Here is a 21,505-nt window from a genome sequence, read left to right on the forward strand (position 1 = left end):
TGAGAGTGAAAGGGAGAGAAAAATATGGGGGTGTTGCGCGATATGGCTGTTTCTCTCTTGGTGACAGAGCTTGTTGCCATGGAGCTGGTCTTGCTATTGGTGGACGTGTGGGCCAATAGCTTAACAGAAGAGATTGTTTCATCATTGAGAAGTTTTTCCTCTCTCCCCATCTCACAGGCCACCCTCACTCCTCCATCTTTCCTGATTTTCTTTCCTCTGCTCTCTTCCATCTCTCTCCTGCCTCTTCTATTCCTCATTCATAAATATCATGAACCTTCCAGACGCTTTTATTTTGACAATTGTCTCAAGTTGAGCATCCCCAATCAATCACAAGGCTCTTTTCTTGTAGAAACACAATAGCTCTGTAAACACTTTCTCACATACTTCAGTGGTTAAAGGCATTGTGTTCTACTGTGTGTTTATTCTAAGCTGTAAAATACACAGTATTTATCACATTAGCTCTGAACATTGAACAGCTTCATAGCTTTTTGAATTTGATTAGTGCTCATTCATCCATGTAGTGCTGGTGAAAGTGTCAGTGCACACTAATAGCAGCGACATGGTTCACTCATTTACAAACATTGTCAAGCAATAAATGGCTAATATTAAATAAACGAACTGACTACTCCTAATATTCTTAATGCATTTCATGAATTAAAACACAAGCTATAATGTTCTGATGGAAGGAATTGATGGAAGAATTGAATTGAATGGCTTTTTGATCGTCTAAGTTGATCAATTCTAACAATTCTAAATCTTTTGCTTCCATGTGACCATCATGGAAGCCTGACAGAGCCCTGCCAAATGAGCAAGGTAGCTTTTTACAAAATTGTGAGATAGTCAGTTTACCTCGTAGAGGGAGTAGAGATGTGAATCCATTCGTGTGTGAAACTGTAAGATTAAAAAAAGCACTGTTTTCACACGGATTTACCTTCAGAGAAAACATCTCTTGCTGGAGATGATTTTCTGTCAACCCATAATTTGATTCTCCATCAATGCATCAAAGATCAGGAATCTCCATTGTCCTTTACTTGGCCAACACCCTTTTGTCCATTGTCATGTCTATTTTGTTTCTATTCTTCAGTATTATTTTTTTTCCTCATCATTCTTCCTCCGGTTCGCTTCGATGTCGTATATAATTAGTGATAGTAGTTTTTCTCTCTGCAGAAAGTGACAGGGGGGAGAACAAGAGAGAGCTGCAGAAAGGTAGGTAGGTAGGTAGGTAAGTAGGGACGGTGGAGAGGGCTGAAGAAAGGAGTGAGTCATAGCTCATCCCACAGGACTGCGTGGGCTTGTTGAGTGGAGGAGGATGGCGTCAGCAGCTGGTCTGACAATTTAAGAAGACGTGTTGAAAGAGTGAGAGAGCTTCGACCTAGAGCCGGAAGGATGAAGAAGGACATGGGAGGGGTTGGCATGAAAGAGGTTGGAAGGGGAATCCTCATAACATAAAATGAGCAAAAGATGGCAGGAAAGAGGCAGAGATGAAAGGAGACCCTGGTTCTTCTCATCCTGGCTGGGATCGTGCTACGAGTCGCTCTGACTTTTCTGTGCCAGTCTGTCACCTTTAACCACTCATTTGCAGAACTGAGTCCCGCAGTGTCATTCATGGATGTTATTCAGGAGTTTCTTCGTAGAGCACAGATGGAGTTGCTGCAGAGGGGCTTGGTTCACGTTCTGCAGCCTGTACACTACGGCAGTGTGCTAGCAGCTCGCCCTGCGTGCCGCTGACGTAGCGGGGATTCCTCAGTAACAAGCACATTGTGGCAGCACCGAGCTTACATAAAGTCCGACACCACTACTTCTGTAACGCTGTTTTCATTCACCTCTCTGTTTTTCGGATTAATGATTTTCTTCTGACGTCGGATGGCTTAGCGGCGTGGTTGGATAGAGAAGCTGAATCGGGCTGAGCCGCCGGTTTCTCTCCGGCTTTCATTCACCTTTGTTTCGTTCAGTGTTTGTGGGGAAATTGAGCAGGCCTGCCTGTTTCTACCTTACTAGATTACAACAAATGAAATGTCTTCGGTAAATAAATGCTAAGAAGCCGTAGTAGATCATGCTTTTGTTTCTTTGCACTTGGGTCTTGCTGACCACATCTGTCGGACTGCTGTGATTTGCACCAAAAGCTGTGTCATTTGACTAATATGTCATGAATGTTGGTGCCAAATCGGCCTAAGAAACTGTTGGTCTGTCGTCCACGGATTTATACAGAATGATTTCAAATAGGAACCCTTCAATGAGTTGCCTGGGTAAAAATCATGATGCCAGAGGTCAGCGGGATGGCAGTTACTATTGTTTACACTCATTATACGCATCGGCACAGGATAGAATGCACAACATGATAAACAGCAACTATAATCCCTTAATGTAAATCCAATAGAGCCTGTGGTTTTTGATTGAGTGAGCTTGACATAATAGATAAGCTGGTGACGGATGTGTAGCAGCTGCTTGATGCTATCATTACATCGTTGACATTTATGAAAAGATTGTTTATCGACCCCTCTATGCTGCTTGTATCTGCAGATCATTTGGCCATCAATGGGATGAACATCTCCCCGTGAGTTCATCTTTTAGCTCCCTAATAACGTTACGGTTTACAGTTACTGATATTTTAGAACGCTTCGACAGTACCAGCTGCCTGCTGGGAAAATACCTCTCAGTTTCTTGCATTGCCCTGCTGCTCTCTGTTGCCGAGACCCTGACCCAACATGACCTCCAGGAGCTAAATTTGACAGTGGGCTCATACCTGCATGATAAACTTTGTGTCTGAAGTATATTATGGTATATATCCGTGAGCCTGATATAATAATGGATTTGCAAAAATCCCACAAAATGAGAATGTGTATAATTTATGCTAAATCTTGGTCCGTCCAGGCGGTGTAAGACATTCGAATGGTATTTTCATGCCTTTCCAATCGGTACTCTCTAATTATAAATGGCAGCAATTGAATATGACGTTACCATTTCCTTAGCAACCATGTGGGCAGATGCATGTGTGCTCAGGGATGCATTGTGTGTTGAGGGAAAATGGGAGAAATGGCTTCATGATATGAAGAAATGAAGGCTGACACTTCTGGAGTTTAAATGTAATTGATTGTAATTGATGATCATTTAGCTCCAAGTTTGTGTCCATTTGACTAAAGAACATACATAAGAGGGGAACATTCACTGAAACACTTTTAGTCCTGCTCTAAACGAGTCAAGCCTTCCTAGCTTCTGTGGTCTGCCAGTTCTTTTGATGAGAAAATGTGGCTCGTTGATTGTAACTTCATATTCGTGCCTTTGGTCTAATAGTTCCTCGGAACAACATTTAAAATCATTCATCAATCTCAAAACTCTTTGTGTTTAAAATGCTTTTGAGCAAATGAAAGTGGAGGTGCTCTGCTCTTCTAAATGATTTCTGAATATGAAATGTTATTTTTACCTAACTCTACTTAACGTGACTGCTTAGCAGACCGGATCACTTGTCTGCATGTGTGCGCGTCTGAGAGGTTGCATGTGCCAAATAAGGTTTTACACGTGGGTTTCCTGGAACTGACCCATTAAAAGACTGCTGTTTGCTTCGTATTTGCATTTCCCACACTGGGACTTAAATTAATCCTGGATGTAATCAGCTGTTCCACCTAGATTACATACAGTCTCACTATAGCTCCTTAAGTTATAGTGTAACTGCAAATCACGATTAGCATCAAGTGAAGAAGAACATTTATGATGCATTGTAAGAAGACAAGCTTCATTTCTTCCCAGGATACCCTGTTTTCATAAGCTATAGACTAATATAGGGTAGGATGAAAGCAGGTTGAAGGTTTTCCTTTCTCTGTGCCGCTCTGCTCTCCCTCCCTGCGATCACTAGCGAGCGCAGCAGCAGCGATGAGTCACTATGTGTGAAGATGACGTCACCGGTGTCCTCCTCTTCTGCTTGTGTTGTGCAGGGCTCTCGACTGGAGCACGGACCATGCTGCTGCTGCTGCCGCTGCTGCCGCTGCTGCACTGAGCCCAGGGAGAGAGCAGAGACGCCCCAGTGATCACTGAGGTAGCGTGTCCCTCCCCCTTGTCTGACATAGTGGCTCTTTTTAATAAAAGAAACAGTTTGTCACCTGTTTGCTATAAAAATGATTTGTTCTGCATCTTTGTTGCGAAGTATATTTCTTAACCTTGTAAATGTCTTTCTTTTTTTAAAATTTCTGTCAGTGATGGCTGTAACCAGGAGTATAATTTGTAACGTTGTAACAAAAATTGAAAATCCTCTAATCTGGCTTTTACGGCATCACACAGTGGAGGACAGTTGCCCATATCTCATGTTTCTTTGGGCATTTAAACGGTGATTGAAATCTGACAAATTCAAGAATGTTTTTTCTCTTATTGTTGGTCTTGTTTTCTCCATAGTCCCACCTCAAAGACCAAGTCTTGCTATGGACTTCTCTCCGCCTCCTGCTGGTACACAGCTTACTGCACTACCTTAGTCGGGTTCTTTCATATTCCTGGTTGTGCCTCTATTTAGAGCCACTGTATAGAGAGCATCACATCGGCTACTACCTACAGGTAAGTGTTACATGTCCACCATGTCTCTCTTTATCCACATTTATCAAAGCAATATTTAGGACACCATTATTTTATGAGATCTTTTTTGCTTTTTACTGTCAGCTGCTCCTGGGTTTGTCACCCAACCCCCTCCCCAACTCCCACCCTCCCTCCCTCCCTTAAGAAGATCTCAGTGAACCTGACAACAGACATCCAGCTGGAGGGAGAGAATGGGCCGCTCATTGAGCCCTGCAGTCGAGGCAAGACCTCTCCACAACCACAGGGCACAAAGGAGGGGACAGGAGACAGTGTGGAGCCTGAGGACAGCTCCCCTCAGGATGCACAGGTTGGGGAAAATGCACCAACTAATCATACATTAATAACAACATATTCTGTTGCAGTTGAATTGCACATATAACTGATGTGTTCTATATACAGTGCATGATGGACCTACAGTGCACTGTCGTGTTCATAATTTAATTTTCACATTAATTTCTTATTTCAAATATAAAGGCCAACAGAGCTGGAGTATTAATTCACTTCTGCGTAGAGATCTGAATATTTCTGTGCTACAAACTGTCCGAATTAATGAAATGATGTTAAATGATCCCTGAATTGAATGTAAGGGAAGTGACCCACAGCCTCTGAAACGGTTGCAGCAGAAGACGTGGAAGATCTCACATGATTCAATGTCTTAAACCATATTTGTCCATGTGCCTTGTTCATATAAATTACTCCAAATTCTTAGATTGACATTTTAAATCCATTATGCAGAAACAACCTGTCTGAACTGTTATGCCAAGACGTTTGAACAAAATCTTCATTTGGCTGTAAATAGCACATTTGTATTTGTCTTGCAGAAACGGACTTCGAATCACAGCCATGGCAGGAAACGAGCCAAAGTAAGTGGTTCACTGTCACCGATTTAATATTCAGTTTTTAATCTGTAAAAGCATTTTCTGCCGTGCGATGGACAAGAGCCACTGAATAAAAGCATGTCTCTGATTCCTTAAATAACTGCCTGCTTGTTTGGCTTGCAAAATGTGCTTGCAGACTTGCTTTCATTTCTAATCTACCCTCAACCGCTTATATTTGCCATTGGCCTAAACTATTTAACCTATCCACAAAGTGTGCATTGGAGGTTTCCCCCCTTTTCTGGCATCCTTTTGCATGTAGAAGCTGTTCTACTTTGACCTTCGATGTAGGGCACAGTTTTCTGACAGCTTTTTTCTTTCACATGCATATCTGTTTCCATCCACACATTTTTCATTGTGCTGAAGTTAAATCTTTGTAGTGACCACTAAAACAATGACTTTGTTCTCCATTAGCCATTTTGCTTCAACATTTAGAGTGTGTTTGGAGTCACGATCAATTTTCAACAAGGCTTTAACGTCACACGGTGTCTTGAAAATCTCTGCATTCCCACAAATGTTTCTACTCAAATCATTGTACTGATTTGGAGAATTACAAGATTTTTGTGACTATTAATGCCGCCGTCTATAGATGGTTGAAGCATTAAAGGCTTCAAAATTGATTTTAAGCGTTGACTTTTGATGGCTATTTGTAGACGATGTAAGCAAATGACGGCAGAATTCTTCACCTGGCAATGAAAGGCCAGTCAAGAGATTATTTTCTGGTGGCGGCGTATCCAAAGTTAAGTTATTAGTAAGTTGGCAGTTGCATTAATAGATTTATGGTTCATAAAAACAATAATCAAGACAGACAGTCTGGCTTGGACTAGGATGCTCAGTTCTAGAATTTGGGCCTTGGCAGATGAAATGACGACATTCCTATAACAGTGTGATGAGAAAAGAACCGCTGATGATCATTTCACTTCCTGTCAGAAATGTTATAATGTCTGCTGATGTGTCCAGATGTGTATTGACAGTGCCACATACACAGTGCTGAAGGATAGTGAAGCACGACATACTGCAAACAGCCCCCAGTTTTGTGAAGGTGAAAAACTAATTTAGTGCTTTTAATGGCCAATTCATTCACTTTATCTTTCCCAATTAGAGCAATCTGGAAGCTAAAATGGATGCAGAAAGAACTGCAATGTTTCTGTTCTGAAAAAAATCTGGCACAATTTTGAGGGTTTTACACGTGTAGACTGTTACGGGTCAAATAGAAATAAACCAATAATATGGGCTCAGACCTTTTATAAGCGAGAACCCTATCAACTTTTTTTGCCCCTATTCAAGTTTTAAGTTTCTGTAAAATAATCCTCTTGCCCTTTGGTATTTTAGTTTGTAATTTACACATAACAGCACTGTCATCAGCTCTTTTTTCTGTTCTTTTGGTGCGTCACTTCTGCTCCACATTCTAAACTCTGAACTGATTACGCACAAATGGCTTAAATTATAACACTTTCTTTGCTTTTCCTTAAATACAGCTTGTTTTTTCACACATACCAGCTACTGTTGCGGGCCATTATTCTGATGACGCATGGACTCAGCACTGCTGGATTTTTGTTGTTTGAAAATGGATCTTTTAAAAAATGCAGCAATACTGAAGATGCGTGGTAGAAAAGAGGTTGTGGTAGTTGTCCTTGTGATGCCAGCACTCTGCAGTTCAGTTTGGTTCAGCATTGGATATTATATACACATATATATTTATTTTTTATTATTAACTTTATACTACTAGCAGCTTTTTCGAGCTGTGCTTATGACAAAATGACCAATTTCATTTCCAAAAATTTAAATGCATGTGATTTGGAAAGTTAAAATGACGTTTATAAAGTTATGAGGAACAGAATATGTTGCATCTAAATTCTGGTTGAAAATCAATTGAAAAAACAAACAAACAAGCAAGCAAGCAGTCAGCCGTGGAGGTAATATCTATGTGATTCTGTTGCAGTCTAATGCCAAACTGAAGTTGGTTCGGAGTCTGGCAGTATGTGAGGAGTCCTCTGGTCCTTTCTCCAATGACGGGCCTCCAGAATCGGTACCGTTTCCCTTTTAACCCCTTAACACTTCACACTAACCCTCTTTCATAACCTGCACTTAGTCCAGCCTGCAACAGTCCAACTTCTTCAGAAGTACCAACTCTTAATTGCGACTAAAACAGTTCTCTCCTCAATCCTCACTTTCCACAGGACATTATCCAGCTTCACATTAGCTGTCCATCAGACAAAGAAGAGGAGAAGTCCTCAAAGGATGAGTATGAAAATGAAGAAAAAGAGAAGAAGGACAAAACCCCCAGAAAGATGCTGTCTCGTGGTAAATTCAACTGTAACTTTGACTGCTTTAACCTGTTCTATCACTATGAACGTCATTTAAGTGTGGCTGGTTTCTTTCTACCCAAAACGGCTAAAACGTAATGTCCACCCTATTATTTCGGTCCTAACTGATGTGAGCCAATACGTTATTCCATGAGTCATTCCCTAGTTCCCATCTCTTTTTGTAAAGGTCCCCAGGCACCTTTTAACTGAGAGCAGGAAAAATGAAACGGCTGCCTTTACTGTCTTTCAGTGGGACATTGTGATAATGATCACCTGTAGGGTGTATGTGCATGTGAAGGCAGAGAAGGAGAAACAACTCTGTATTCTTAATGTTTAATCTTACTGAAGAACCTGAAGTGTTGCTGCTCTGATGGGTCACCATCTTGGTAGCTATGCCGAGCAGCATTCTGACTCGGCCCTCATTACCACAAAGTGCTTTTTCTTTTTCTAGCGTTATTTCAAAGCAGTTTCTTCCTCTTACCTGGCTGGTTTTTTTCCTTCTGGTAGACTCAAGTCAGGAATATACGGACTCCACGGGCATCGACGTTCATGAGTTTCTGGTCAACACACTGAAAAATAATCCCAGGTATGAGCCTGTCACAAAGTGTGCCGCAATGTCACAGCTAACTTATATTTTATGCCCTCGCATTTGTTTATACATTAAAATGTAGAATATGATTGACCAACCATTAATACTCTTGTCCCTTATTCTCACAATAGCCAGTTGAATGTGTATTATCTCTGGTTTGTGTACTTGGTTAAATGTGTGTCACCAATTTCAACGGACAAATGAGTTATACTGAGGCAACAATATAACAAGCTAGCTATATATAATATAAGGCTAAGGCTTTCAACTTCAGGTAGATCATTGTATTGTAACTTGAAACAAAGTTATGCAGACGTGTAGATTCTTTTCTAATGAGCTTTACCTTAAGATCAAATTAAGTAGTTATGATAGTTAATAGTTATCCTTCCTCTGATCATATCTTGCTTTTGACCTATCAGGGATCGAATGATGCTGCTCAAACTAGAACAAGATATCCTGGAGTTCATCAATGATGACAAGTGAGCCCTATCTTCTTTCCAAAGTTTTAGTTAACTGTCTTTTTTGTTGTGTTTAAGCACATTAAGTACACGTTTATTTTTATTTTTTTACATGTGGTAGTTCCCTTAAAGTCTGACAGGATAGTGTATTTGAGTTCATTTGGAGAGGAAATTTAAAAAATGGACTTTTATCAGTAAAGCTCTCCAGAATGGAGCCAGCAGGCATTTTATTGAAAAGATTGAAGGGCAATGTAAGTTGATATATTATGGAATTAACGCAGTGCAGAATTCTGCACAGTGGGCTCATAGCGAGGTTCTGGGATGATTCTCGGACCTTTCTTTGTGCAGCAGCTTGTTCTCCCCTTGTACAAATATTCTTGTGGCCTGGCATTCCAGATTATTCCAGGCTCTAAATTATCTCAGGTTTTGAGTGATGCTCTCCGATGGATTTACAGCTAAACTTAAGAAAACATCAGGAAGTTCTATATTTTTAATTCTGTGACACAATTCCAATCGGCAAAAATATGTAATTTTTGGTGTCTGATTACTGGGACTGACATATTTCCATCTTTTTCCTTTTGTGTTGCTTTTAGTAACCAGTACAAGAAGTTCCCTCAGATGACCTCTTACCATCGTATGCTGCTGCACCGTGTGGCTGCTTACTTTGGCATGGACCACAATGTTGATCAAACAGGCAAAGCAGTCATCATCAATAAAACTGGCAACACACGCATGTGAGTGTACATACTGACTGTGCTCCACAGCACAGTGACCGAGGTCAGCCAAAGAGCTCTTCAAAGTAAAATAATACCTCATTTTACCTGTTGTAAAAATCTTATTGAACACGTGTTTCATTACAAATGAATGCTTGTTATATTTTTTATAGCAGTTGTCATACCAACCTGTCATTATTTTGTCAATGCAGACCAGAGCAACGCTTCTCAGAACATATCAAAGATGAACGTAACATGGACTTTCAGAAGAAATTCATCCTCAAGAGAGACGATGCCAGCATGGACAAGGATGATAATCAGGTGGACTTCCTTAAGTATCAGTTATGCCATGCTTCTTTCAATTCTAAAAAGTCATATTTAAAAGCAAATAAGAGTGTTATAAGGCAGGTTTGTCTTCACCCAAGCAACTAGCTAACATGTACACTGTTTCCCGCCACGATGGATATTTGAGCAAGGTTGTAGTAAAAATTCAAATATGTCAGTGGTGAAATGCGCTCTGTCACAGAAACTGTTAACAATCTCTCACCACTTTGGTGGTTGCCCAAATTTCAGATTCGTGTGCCGCTTCAGGATGGTCGACGAAGCAAGTCCATTGAAGAGCGAGAGGAAGAATATCAAAGGGTACGGGATCGGATCTTTGCCCGGGAAGTAAGTGTCAGACCTGAACAGTCTTTCTGCAACACAAAGTATTCGAACCTTGAATACTATTACAGGAAAATATAATTTGCAAGAGTTTGTCACAGCAGAGAACCTTGTAGAGAGATGTCTTATCTGTCTTTGTCTTAAATATCATTTAAGCTTTTGAAGGGGAGGAGTGAAGCATTTCATAATGTACAGGTGTCCTTTGTTTTACAGTCATCCCAGAATGGTTACATCAATGACAACAGGTAAGAAACTTCATGCTGCTGAAGACTTAAAATAAAAATGTATCTAAAGTCAGTTGTTGGGTCCTACTTAATGCAGTTGAACCCTTAAAGAAACAATGACTAGCTCTAAAACCACATATGACACACTGTTTCAGTAATGTATAAATTTCCATCTTTTCTAGTGTTTTCAATTAAATAATGCATGTATTGCATAGTTCTCTTAAGACCGTAATACACGCTGAATGTGTGTTTTCTGCATCTTTTTTATGAATGGCAGCCGCAGTATAGGTTCTCCACTCTTGTTTCCTGCCTCTTCTGTTAATGTCCTTCAATCCAGTTCTGTAACATTAGCATTTTCTCCTAATGTTAACCCAACAGACTTTCCACTGAGGGCTACTGCTCTAGCTCTCAAAAGAGGAGGCAGATCTTTAGGTATTGGGGTGCTGCTGACTTTGATTTTTGTGTTGCCATGCCTCTTTTTAAAAGTGATTGGTGATGATAGTTGTGAGTTGTTGTGGTTTCTATAACTTTGCTTGGTGTATCCGGCTGATTGAGTCCAGCACTGCACCGTGGGGCTTCCAATTGCCCATGCATGGCTGCTTTGTGGTTACACTAGAAACCGATTAACCTATTTCTCCTCTGACCCATTCAACGTCAATAACATATTTGGTTTTTACATTTTTGTGACTTGTATTGTTTTGGTAGCATGTCACTGTTTCATAGAAGTACATAAATGGTACAGTCAGAGTTACACTCATGTATAATATGTATTTAAATGTTTTGCTCCACCTGCAGTTGCCATACAAAATAAATCTCTAATCAAGATTGCTAAGATTTTATTAAGACATTAGCTATCTCATCACATCTGATTTAATGTAAAATCATTTACAACAAAGTACACACTTTGTAATATATCTCTATTTGTAAACTTTATTAGTGCCTTAAGTTGCAAACAGATTCATCCATTCCATCCTCAGGCTCTGTGTTCTGCTTTCATTTGTGTACTGGCACAGTTATGAAGCCTTAATTTGCTTTAAAGATGTTATTAAAACCTGATCACTGGAAATTGGTTACTATCGAGCTTCGGTGACATGTAGAATACACTCTTTTATAATAGCTGTATAAAAACTCTAGAATAGAAATGGAGGCAGAAAGCTCTTTGGTATGAAATTGGTTGTTTGATCTTCGTTAAAGAAAAAGCAGCGGAACCCTGCATTAGAGCAGCTTTCATGTTTGTTGATGTGGTGAAGAAGACTTGCAAAGGAAATGGAGTGCTCTTGTTCCTTTCACTTGGCTTTTATCTTTCTCTGCAAAGCCAAGTGTACAAATGATTCCCAGCTTTTGCACCGAATAGTAAAGTGCCCAGATTTACTCAAAAATAGGTTGTTTAGAGAGGCCTTAATATAGATCCTCCATTAATTATAGTCTGTCTGAAATATTTATCAGGCAGGGCGACCTTCAAACTCTGCACACTGTCAACAGGATTCTGCAACACACCAGGTTCTTCTGCTCATGGTGGCAGCTCCCATTATAATGTCTTGAATTTGTTCTAATCTTGTTCATTGCGCTTGAAAAGCCCGCCCTGTCCCTCCTTCAGGCCCTAAATGAGAGAAACATCATTTCCAGATTACCTTTACGTTACTGCGTCTGTAAATTCCCTCGTTAAGAGTTTGGGTGACGATTCTCCAGTCACATCAGTGAGTTAAATGCAAGAGTCGCTGATTCCAGCATGTCAATGGTAGAGCCAAACATTGACATGTGTTGGGGTTTCCCCAGAGGGGTTACGCTTACAGTGTGATCATTGGTTTTCTCAGCAGCTACCCTTATCCAGGGTGACCGCATCACAGCAACACAATGAGTGTGTATACAATAATACAATTTAAAGACCATAGTGGTGATCCAGTGGTAGAACGTGGTTATTTTGTAGATAATATTGTGAGTCTGAACGTCTTTATGTATGTGTGGCATCGATTTTGATCGGTTGTATGGATCAGTTCTTGTCTTTTTTTGTTTTATTTTTAAGATTTAAAGAGCATGTGTTACCTTTTTTGTGTGTCTTGCAGTGTCTAACTTGTGTGCAAGTATCCATTGTGTGGTCCTTTTTATATGTACTGTTTGATGTCTCCTGAGTTAGATAATTATGTGCTGAATTTATACCCCAACTGGTCTCTTTTAATATGTTCCTATAACCCAGTTTTGTTTTCTGCAGAGCTTTGGTTCCCTTTCCCCGCATGTATCTGTTATTATGCGGTTATTTTTGCATACGTGTTGGTCTGTGAGAATGAGGTTGATCATACATCTGTTAATGATATTTTTGAGGGACTGTTGCTTGAGTTTTGTGGTGTCGTTCCTTTAAACCAGCCTAATATGCATTTGTTGTGAATGCCTCAGTCTACAGCCTGTCACCGTCTCAAATGTACCACTTGGGATTTCTTGCTTTGCTTTCTATTTTCCATTTTTGGTTTTCTTTTTATCCACAACCTACATTCTGACTTGCTTTGAATTCTCACATGGTCAAATTTTCATTTTTCTACGTCAGTAACATTCAACTTGTCTTCACTTTCATTGTTGTTTAACTCTTCTTAAAGGTCTGTCTCCTCACCTTAACCCATTGTATCTTCTCTCAGAGGGAACCGTGATAGCTCCAGCCGGGCATCTAGCAGTCGTCAAAGCAGCACAGACAGTGACATGAAGTGCCTGGAGCCTCGGCCCTGGAGCAGTACAGATTCAGACAGCTCCAACCGTACGCTCCGGCCACCTGTCACCAAGGCTAGCAGCTTCTCTGGCATCTCCATTCTTACCAGAGGGGATAGCCTTGGAAGCAACAAAGGCTCCCAGGGTAGCTGCAAAGGCTCTCGCTCTGGTAAGGACTTAACAAACGGAGAAAGAGGAATTCTGAGTTTGCTAATCCACATAATATGCAGATGCCAATGTTAGCATCCTCATAACCCTCTTATGATACTACTTCCAAATATCACTTGTATAGTATCTCTACTTGCATAACACAAGTGAAGATTAATATAAGGTGCTTAACGTCAGTAAACTTGTACAAATGGCTTACAATGAATATACAGTATTATTGTATTGCCAGAAAATGAGACAATATCTTTTGTTTGAGGATGTAAAAACAGTTTGTAGAATTGCAGAGACTGTAGCTTCTGCTGTAAGCTCAACTTGGGCTGTTTCTCATATCTTCCTGTCCATTTTACAGGTTTGCCACTCGTCAGTCCGGACGTGTGCCCCCCACCTTCAGTATCCCAGTCTGGCCGTAGTCTGCTGCCCTGCCCGACACAGCAGCCCCAGGGTCCGCCACAGACTGCCCTCCTTCCAACTCCACAGCAACACCCAATGGGCAACCATATGATTGCCCAGGTTTGTGCTTCCAGGGTTTGTATTTATGTCATATGACATATCCATACATCATGAGACATGCTTTCATTTCTAGGGATAGTCTGATACTGATGGTCAGTAGAAAACTTGTCTTGGCTTTCCAAAATATAAACGTGAAGCTACTTCAGATTGTCTTTCATCACCTATAGTCGCAGAAACTCCCTACACAATTTTGTCCTGATCTTCCACTTGCAACAAATGTACATAGTTGACTGTGGATTGCAGATTAGAATTTTTTTGTTGGCAAGATGAATTAGTTAACCTTAAACAGCAGGCTTTGTGCTGAATTGATGATAGGAGCGTTTGTCTGAGATGCATTCAAGACAGAAATATGGAGGACAAATGCTTTAAATGCAAGCAGAACACACGCTGCTGCTGTGCTGTTCATGTGCATTGACTCATTCAGAGTCAGCGGGACTGCACTTTCAACTAAAAGCGATAGTAAAATAAGAACTTGGTTTAGGGAGAAAATTTAAAAACTAGTTTTAACAGTCATCGACCACTGAAAAAAATCCTCACTTTATTTTATTCGGTTTTAACGCTTTTGTATGTTTGGAAACGAAATGTAAGTTCCATTTCTATCCTTCTGTTCATGAAATTAACAAATGATCCTATGTTCTAACCCACATCTTTCCTGTTCTTTATTTCTTTCCTTCTTACCCATCTGCTGCTGACTCCCTCCCTGTCACTGGCATGTATTTCTCAAATTTTTGGTGGTATGCGTGTAGCCGGTGGCATCTTTGCAGCACTCTCAGCCTGTCTCCTTCTCCAGCCCTTCCTGCCCCCAGGTTCTCCTGCCAGTTTCTCCTCCCCAGCAGTACACAATGGTACTGGCATCTCTCACGGCTTCATCTCTTTGTATTGATTTTTTAAAATTACCTCTGCATTACTGACACCCTCCCTCATGACATTAAACTCTCTGCATTCTTTTAGAAACTCTGCACATATTCTGTCTTCTCATTCATATTATTTAATAACTTTGTAAGTTTTTAGATGAAACAATGACTTTTAAGACTTTTCAGAGCACCTTTGCTTGAATAATGGCTTTATTTGATCATTTCACGTGTTCTGGCTGGTTGTCCCTGTTTTGATCAGTACCACTCTTTGGAAATCATACTTTTTTTAAACCTGTCTCTAACAGAGTTGCTCTAAGGTACAATTGTGAACTCATTCCTACCAGGGAGAAGAACTTGCATCCCAGTTTAGCCAAATGACCCTCAGTCGGCAGGGCTCCAGTGAGAACCCTGAGCCACCCCCCATGTATCAGACTCCAACGGTGATTTCCCAGCACCCACCTCAGACGAGCTACATCATGGCGACTACGGGTCAGCCATTGCCTCCTCCATCTGGCTACCAGCCTGCTACCGGTCACCCCCATCCTCCACCTCCACCACCTCCACCATCCCAGCAAGTCATGCAGGCCCCACCCCCACCACAAGGTTACATGCAGCCTCCACCACCACCACAGCAGGTAATGGAGCACAGGCTGTATGAGACATGGACTTTCTGAGGCTAATCACAGAGAATACATGGTTTGTGTTCATTATGTTTCTGAATGTGTTCTGTACTTTATTAGGAGTGATAGTTTAATGAGCACGCAGCACCAACAATAGGGGAATAACGGTAAAATTATAAACATATGTATAATTACATCGGAAACACAACCATATTTAAATGACCAACTTGAGAATCCACTGTCTGGATGCTGGTAGGACATACCTAATATGTGAGCCACCACCCAGAAAATGCACAATAATTTACTTAAATATTAGCGCATATGAAATAGTCTGAAAGTAGTATGTTTATGTAGTTGAAAGTGTCTGTTGACACACCCCACAAACAAGAGGATTAGATGTCGTGTGACATTTATTAATCACTCGATTATTAATTATCTGTTATCTCAAACAGCACATTGTTGCCTCAGTCATACTCAAATTATATGATAACGACAAAGCAGGTGGAATATCAGGTTAACTGGATACTGCAATTAAGTGGTCCCGACTGGTCCTGCTGCGGTGTTTGCTCTGAAATTGCTTTATAGTGTTTATCTTACGAAGGGGATTTTCTGTCACAGGTTTTACATTAAAGCTGCTTATGAGGATCATTGGTTTAAATATGCGCTAATAAACTGGACTGTTGAAAGTAAATCTGCTGATTCTTAAAACTTCATTTAATCTTGAAACTTAATGTCCTCCTGTTATTGTGCTGTTATGAGTATCAGTTGTGTTGTTATGTTCCACATTAACATTGTTTCCCAGTTTGTATTTATTGATTGAAATTGTTTTTCAGATTCAAGTGTCATACTATCCTCCTGGTCAGTATCCCAGCTCAGGCCAGCAGTATCGGGTACCCCAGTCAATGTCTCACCAGGTGTCTTATCCTGCCCAGCGCACACAACCCATACCTCAACCAACACAACAGTCAGGTCAGTACGGTGGCTTCTGGTGTTCAGGCAAAGAGTCATTTGGTGGTTTTACTGGTCTTATATCTATATTAACCCTTCACTAAATACTGTCTTCCTAATCTTCTGTTAGGTCTCCAGACCATGATTCCCAGCCAGCAGCCAAGCTACCAGAGTGTGATGGGTGTGCAGCAGCCTCAAAACCCTGCTTTGCTCAATTCGCAGAGGGCAGGAATGGGAGGACAGATGCAAAGCATAATGGTTCAGTATACGCAGATGCCGTCATATCAGGTATGAACATTTCCGCTTTGTTGTATTAACTTTATAAACCTTTATTTTTAAATGTTAAATGTTATGTGGAAGTTGAAACAGCTTTATCTGACAGGCGCTTAAAACAGTGATACTACTAATACTGTATGTTGGGTCACTCCTGTTGGTGGGAGTCTTCTGTAATACTAAACTGAGAGGAACCAAACATGGACCCACAAAAGATGTGTCTTCATCTAACAGAATTGAAAATGGATGGATGCCGAATCAGTCCGAAAGATATTTATGGTGTTGTGGTGTCGCCCCGTCACAGGTTCCAGTGGGAAATGAAAATCAGCAAGTGGTGCAGCAGCAGTACCAGCAGCAGGTGATGGTGCCGGTCAGCCAGTCTGTCCAGGGACCGATGCCTGTCTACTACAGCGTGATCACGCCTACACAACAGAATAGCACAAGGTGAACATCGATGAAGGTCATTTTCTGTGTGTCAGTGTCACAAAAATACATGTTAAGTAGTTGGCAAGTGCAGCTCCAAAATACTTCTTTTGCTATGTTATTATACCCAAATAACATCAGTGTTTCTGTCCTATTCTTTGATGTCCTGCAGCCCATCTGTAAGCTACTTGCAGCCCCCCAGCTCTGAGCAGTATCAGATCACACAGTCGCCGTCCCCATGCAACCCTCAACAGCTGCAGCAGCAATATTCAGGTTTGATTTGTTGTTGTGTACTTTGTATATGTAGGAGATCAAATATCACATTGAATGCTGACAGGCATTGTTGTGTATGCAGGAGTTCCACCTCCTGGCCCTGGGGTAATGGTCATGCAGCTCAGTGTCCCTAATGGACCGCAACCTTCCCAGAACCCGCCGCTTGTCCAGTGGAACCCCTGTAAATATTACAGCATAGAGCAGAGGCCTGGGAAGCCAGGCGACCTCTACAAACCTGACAACACTCCACAGGTACACACAAATATTCATCAGCAGGTGACTGAAGGAGCTTGTGATATACGGTACATACTGCCGACCACCTAGTGGTGTAATGTGACAGTGCGTCTTGGGATTGGAAATAAAATCAGGAATTAACATTAACTCTTTCACTTGAAATTAGTATAGTGGACTGTGACTGTGGCACATCTTAAATATCTTTTCCAGATATTTTTACTCCCTCATTTTGATAAAATGCAGTTCCTAACATGTGAACATGCATCTTTTTCTTTCAATGTGTTATTCATATACCAAGGTAAGATTCATCCTCTGATATCTACGATAGGACTTGTGTTGATACGTAAAAATACACGTATTGGAGCCGTTAATCCAGTGTGACATGTTTGCATTGGTGCAAATTGCCCCTTTCAGTTAGCTATTATTTTTTCTCATTTTTTTTCTTTTTCTTTCCAGGCAAGTACTCAGCTTACAAGTCCCTTGGCCTCCCCCACTCAGTCTCCGACCCCGTCACCCTCTGGCAGTGTCAGCAGTGTATGCCCCGGCCTAGGACCACTACCCATCATTTCCCAGTTTCCACGACCAGGAGGACCAACTCAAGGTACACATGAAGAAAACGGTGAACTGTGATTAGGAAGGATCTTTGTCACACATAGATTGGGCCACTTGAGAGGTGATAATATGGTAAGGGTTCAATATTTAACTGAGGAGGATGAGGTGAGGTTAGTTCGTGAGGAGGTGTTGTGCAGCTCTTACAGTGACGATAAAAAGCATTTTCTTCTCCTCCTCCAGTTATTTTCATCATTGCATATGTAAGAAGAGTTGCTTATTCTGATATGACCAGTTTTCTGTCTTTCAGGGGATGGACATTACTCTCTTTTGGGGCAGCCTCTCCAGTACAGTCTGTGTCCTGCTCCACTCATGCATGGCCAATCCTCTTACAGCTCCCATCAGGTCAGTACCAGTGACCTTCTCCCCAGGTTACTTCAGAGTTTTTGTGTATGAACTTGTAGTGTTTCATCACTTTGAGTGCTGTAATCACATTTCATAAAAGTTGTAACACATTTCAGGACGAATGCACACCACTCCAAAAGTGTCTCACATGTTCATCACAGTGTAACTCAAAGTCCAGTAAAAGTCCAGGATGTCATCCTGTTCTGGAACAGGAGCAGTACTACCAGAGCCCATCCAAATGGCCTTATGTCCACGTAGCTGCCCAGACTGTCAGACTCTGGAAAGGTGGCATGACTGGCTTGGTCTCTCAGCAGCTCAACTAGCATTTAGCAGAGAGCAGCAGATATTGCAGAGCCACCTTGGGCACCCTGTTCTCATCAGAGATGAGCCGGTTCACACCACACATGAGTCTTGGGACACATCAATTTCCTGCTGGGTCAGTGACCTTGCTGTGCTAAACATGTGTACTGGGTAAGGTCATATCTTCCAGACCATATGTTGGTCCTCTGGGTTCCCTGTGGTACATGGTTATGTACCTCATGTGGCTGGAACATTTCAGGAGATTCTGAACGATGATGCACTATCTACCAGGAGCTAACTGTTGCCCTAATCCAGGAAGAGACAGAGGTCCCTTTGAGACATCCCATCATCTACATGCTCAGATGTTGTAGGAAATGCATCCAGGAACAGGGCAGTACACACTGTTGAGCCCTATTATGAGTGGCCTTGAGGAAATTAACAGATGTAACATCATTCAGAAGGAAGTGTACTGTATAATAAGTAAAGATTTCACCTGGAATATTTAGTTTCTGTTACTTTTTTTTAGCAGTGTCGTTTTCAAAGTCTGTATAATAGACAATAGGCTAATGTCAACAATCATCATCGACTCCATGTCACCATCAGATGTGGGTCTGCAGCGAAGGTGGAGTTGTACTTAAAGTGTGTTTCAGGTAGAGGCAGCGAAGTGACTGATTTTTTTTAACCTTTGGAAAACACACCTCCACCTCTTTGCTGCAGGCCACATCACTTCCTGTCTCACCGTGGATGTAACAACCAAAAATAAACCTTTCACTCACACCCCATCTAGTGTCTCTACGCGGAACTGCATTTAAAAGCGGCCTACTTTTTTTCTCCAATATATCTTCAGAGCCAAGGAGTGATGAAACATGGAGCACGAGGGAAGAAACCAACACTTAAATCTGCATCAACGGATCTTGGCACTGCTGATGCTGGTTAGTACTTGGAGTCATACTAATACTTATCATGATTGATATTCTTATTTTCTGTAGCTACTTTGTCTCTCTGTGAATATTTACCGGGTTTCAACTATGCAGCTCCGCTGCTTGTGTGGTCTCTCTGAAGATTCCTGCACTTCTCTAGACTTGCTTTCCCTCCCTCTTCTGCTCAGATCAATGTTCACTGACTTCATCAGAAATGTTTAAACCCTTTCCAGTAAAACCAGCTCGACCCGCTCATATCCTTCTTTCCTTTTCTTTGTCCAGTTGTGAGTCGCATACTCGAGGTAACGGACCTACCAGAGGGGATCTCACGTCCGGAGGCTGAAAAACTCTTTAACCAGCTTTCAATGTGCGGAGCCAAGATTCAGTGGCTGAAGGAACCCCAGGGAGGCCGGGGAGGGCAGGTCGGTTGCGGTCCTGTTATGGGGCCTTCTTGTGGAGCCGCCATGGGAGCAAAGGGTGACGGCAGCGACCCTGCTCACCTCTACACAGTAGTGGCAGTGTTCCCCAGCACCACGGCTGCCCAGAGTGCTTCCTTCAAACTCAACAACAGCGGGGCCAGCCTCTTCAAACTGAGGGCCGCCAAAAAGAACTATGACCTGCGTGTGTTGGAGAGAGCCAGTTCTCAGTGAAAACCCATCAGAGGTGGAGGACAGAAAGTCAGAGACAGAAAGAAAGAAAGACTCTTGGTGGAGTGGTGGAAAGGAAGGAGGTCTGAGGGGGGACTGCTCCTAGTGTACAAATGAAAAACAAACAAAAAAAACCCATAAAAACTTGAGTTCAAGATGTGTCAAATGTATAAAAGGGAAGAAGGTGTGAATCATGAGGTGGTTGGTGTTTGGTTGCAAATATGATTCTGTCGTTTTTACTATTCATCTCTTTTTTTTTTGGTTTTGTATTTATATAGAAGAGCACACAAGACACGTAGGCATGTGTTTCACTGTTGCCGTGGAATGTGTGCTGCCATACAAGAAACACACACTCGCACCCCAGGAGACAGTAGAGACGCACACCACACAGGCAACAGGGTGACGTAGCACATAACACACTGGACAGTCGACCTCAGTCAAGCCCTCATTTTGCCCTTCACCTCCTCCCCCTCCATCCTTCGACCCTTCCTCCTACCCCGCCGACACGTTCTCTTATCTCCCGCCCCGCCTCGCGTATTTATACGTTTTCATACGCACACCGGTGCACTTCTCCTCCTCCTCCTCCTCCTCCTCCTCCTCCTCCTCCCCTCTTTCTCTCCATGTCTGCAGCCGCCTCCTCTCTCCCTCTGCTCCTGTCGCTGCTCTCTCCTCTTGCTTTCTGTTTGCCTTACTGCTGTTGTGGGTTCCCGTATTGCGCTGTTTTTTTTTTTTTCCTCAAGTTTGTTTTATTTCTTTTTTGGGATTCAATATATTTATATAAGTGATGTAAGGAATAAAAGAAATCTATATATTCAGTGATTTTTTTTTTTCTTTTTCCCCAGAGTTAAAAACTTTAGGCCTTCCTTTATCTTTCCTCTTTTCCTTCCCTCTTCATCCCTTGATCCTCCTTCCTGCCCTCTACCTCACTTTTTGAGTCCTTCTCCTCTCCCACCACCCCCCCGCTCCACCTCGATGCCCCGTTGTGTTCGCGTTTTTTCGTTGACAGCCGTGCAGAACGTATCAGAAGAAGTAAAGTGCACAATGATTGCATATGTCTACTGTAAATTTTATTTAATCTGTTATTTTTGTTTGTTTTTAAAAATATAAAAAGTGGAGAAAAAAATGTCAAAACATCTGTTGTGGTTCATTGATTTACAAACAGGTGTGTGTTTCTCTTGTACTTACTACATATAAATATTATAAATATTTCAGATGTTTTTGAGAAGCAAGGACATTTTGACTCTCCACAACTCCAAACGTGGGTTAGAGGTTAGACTCGGGTTTAGGGGCTTAGTTAGGATGGTC

The 21,505-nt window shown here is 41.7% G+C and overlaps 1 protein-coding gene across 1 annotated transcript; it reads left to right on the plus strand.

Moving 5' to 3' along the window:
• The first annotated feature begins 1,386 nt into the window (after window positions 1-1,386).
• Window positions 1,387-21,331, plus strand: LOC130523932 (R3H domain-containing protein 2). The gene is made up of 27 exons (XM_057029560.1): window positions 1,387-1,422; window positions 4,384-4,434; window positions 4,499-4,539; window positions 4,642-4,864; window positions 5,379-5,420; window positions 7,375-7,461; window positions 7,613-7,736; window positions 8,246-8,324; window positions 8,744-8,803; window positions 9,376-9,516; window positions 9,708-9,816; window positions 10,069-10,164; window positions 10,372-10,403; window positions 10,761-10,814; window positions 13,010-13,245; window positions 13,594-13,754; window positions 14,501-14,599; window positions 14,953-15,243; window positions 16,062-16,197; window positions 16,307-16,464; window positions 16,754-16,893; window positions 17,045-17,145; window positions 17,228-17,397; window positions 17,836-17,980; window positions 18,239-18,333; window positions 19,481-19,565; window positions 19,836-21,331. The coding sequence occupies exons 1-27, from the start codon at window positions 1,387-1,389 to the stop codon at window positions 20,201-20,203; spliced, it is 3,360 nt and encodes a 1,119-aa protein (XP_056885540.1). The 3' UTR covers window positions 20,204-21,331.
• Window positions 21,332-21,505: the final 174 nt, after the last annotated feature.

The sequence above is a fragment of the Takifugu flavidus genome, chromosome 4 (genome assembly GCF_003711565.1).
Source record: "Takifugu flavidus isolate HTHZ2018 chromosome 4, ASM371156v2, whole genome shotgun sequence".
Classification (NCBI taxonomy): domain Eukaryota; kingdom Metazoa; phylum Chordata; class Actinopteri; order Tetraodontiformes; family Tetraodontidae; genus Takifugu; species Takifugu flavidus.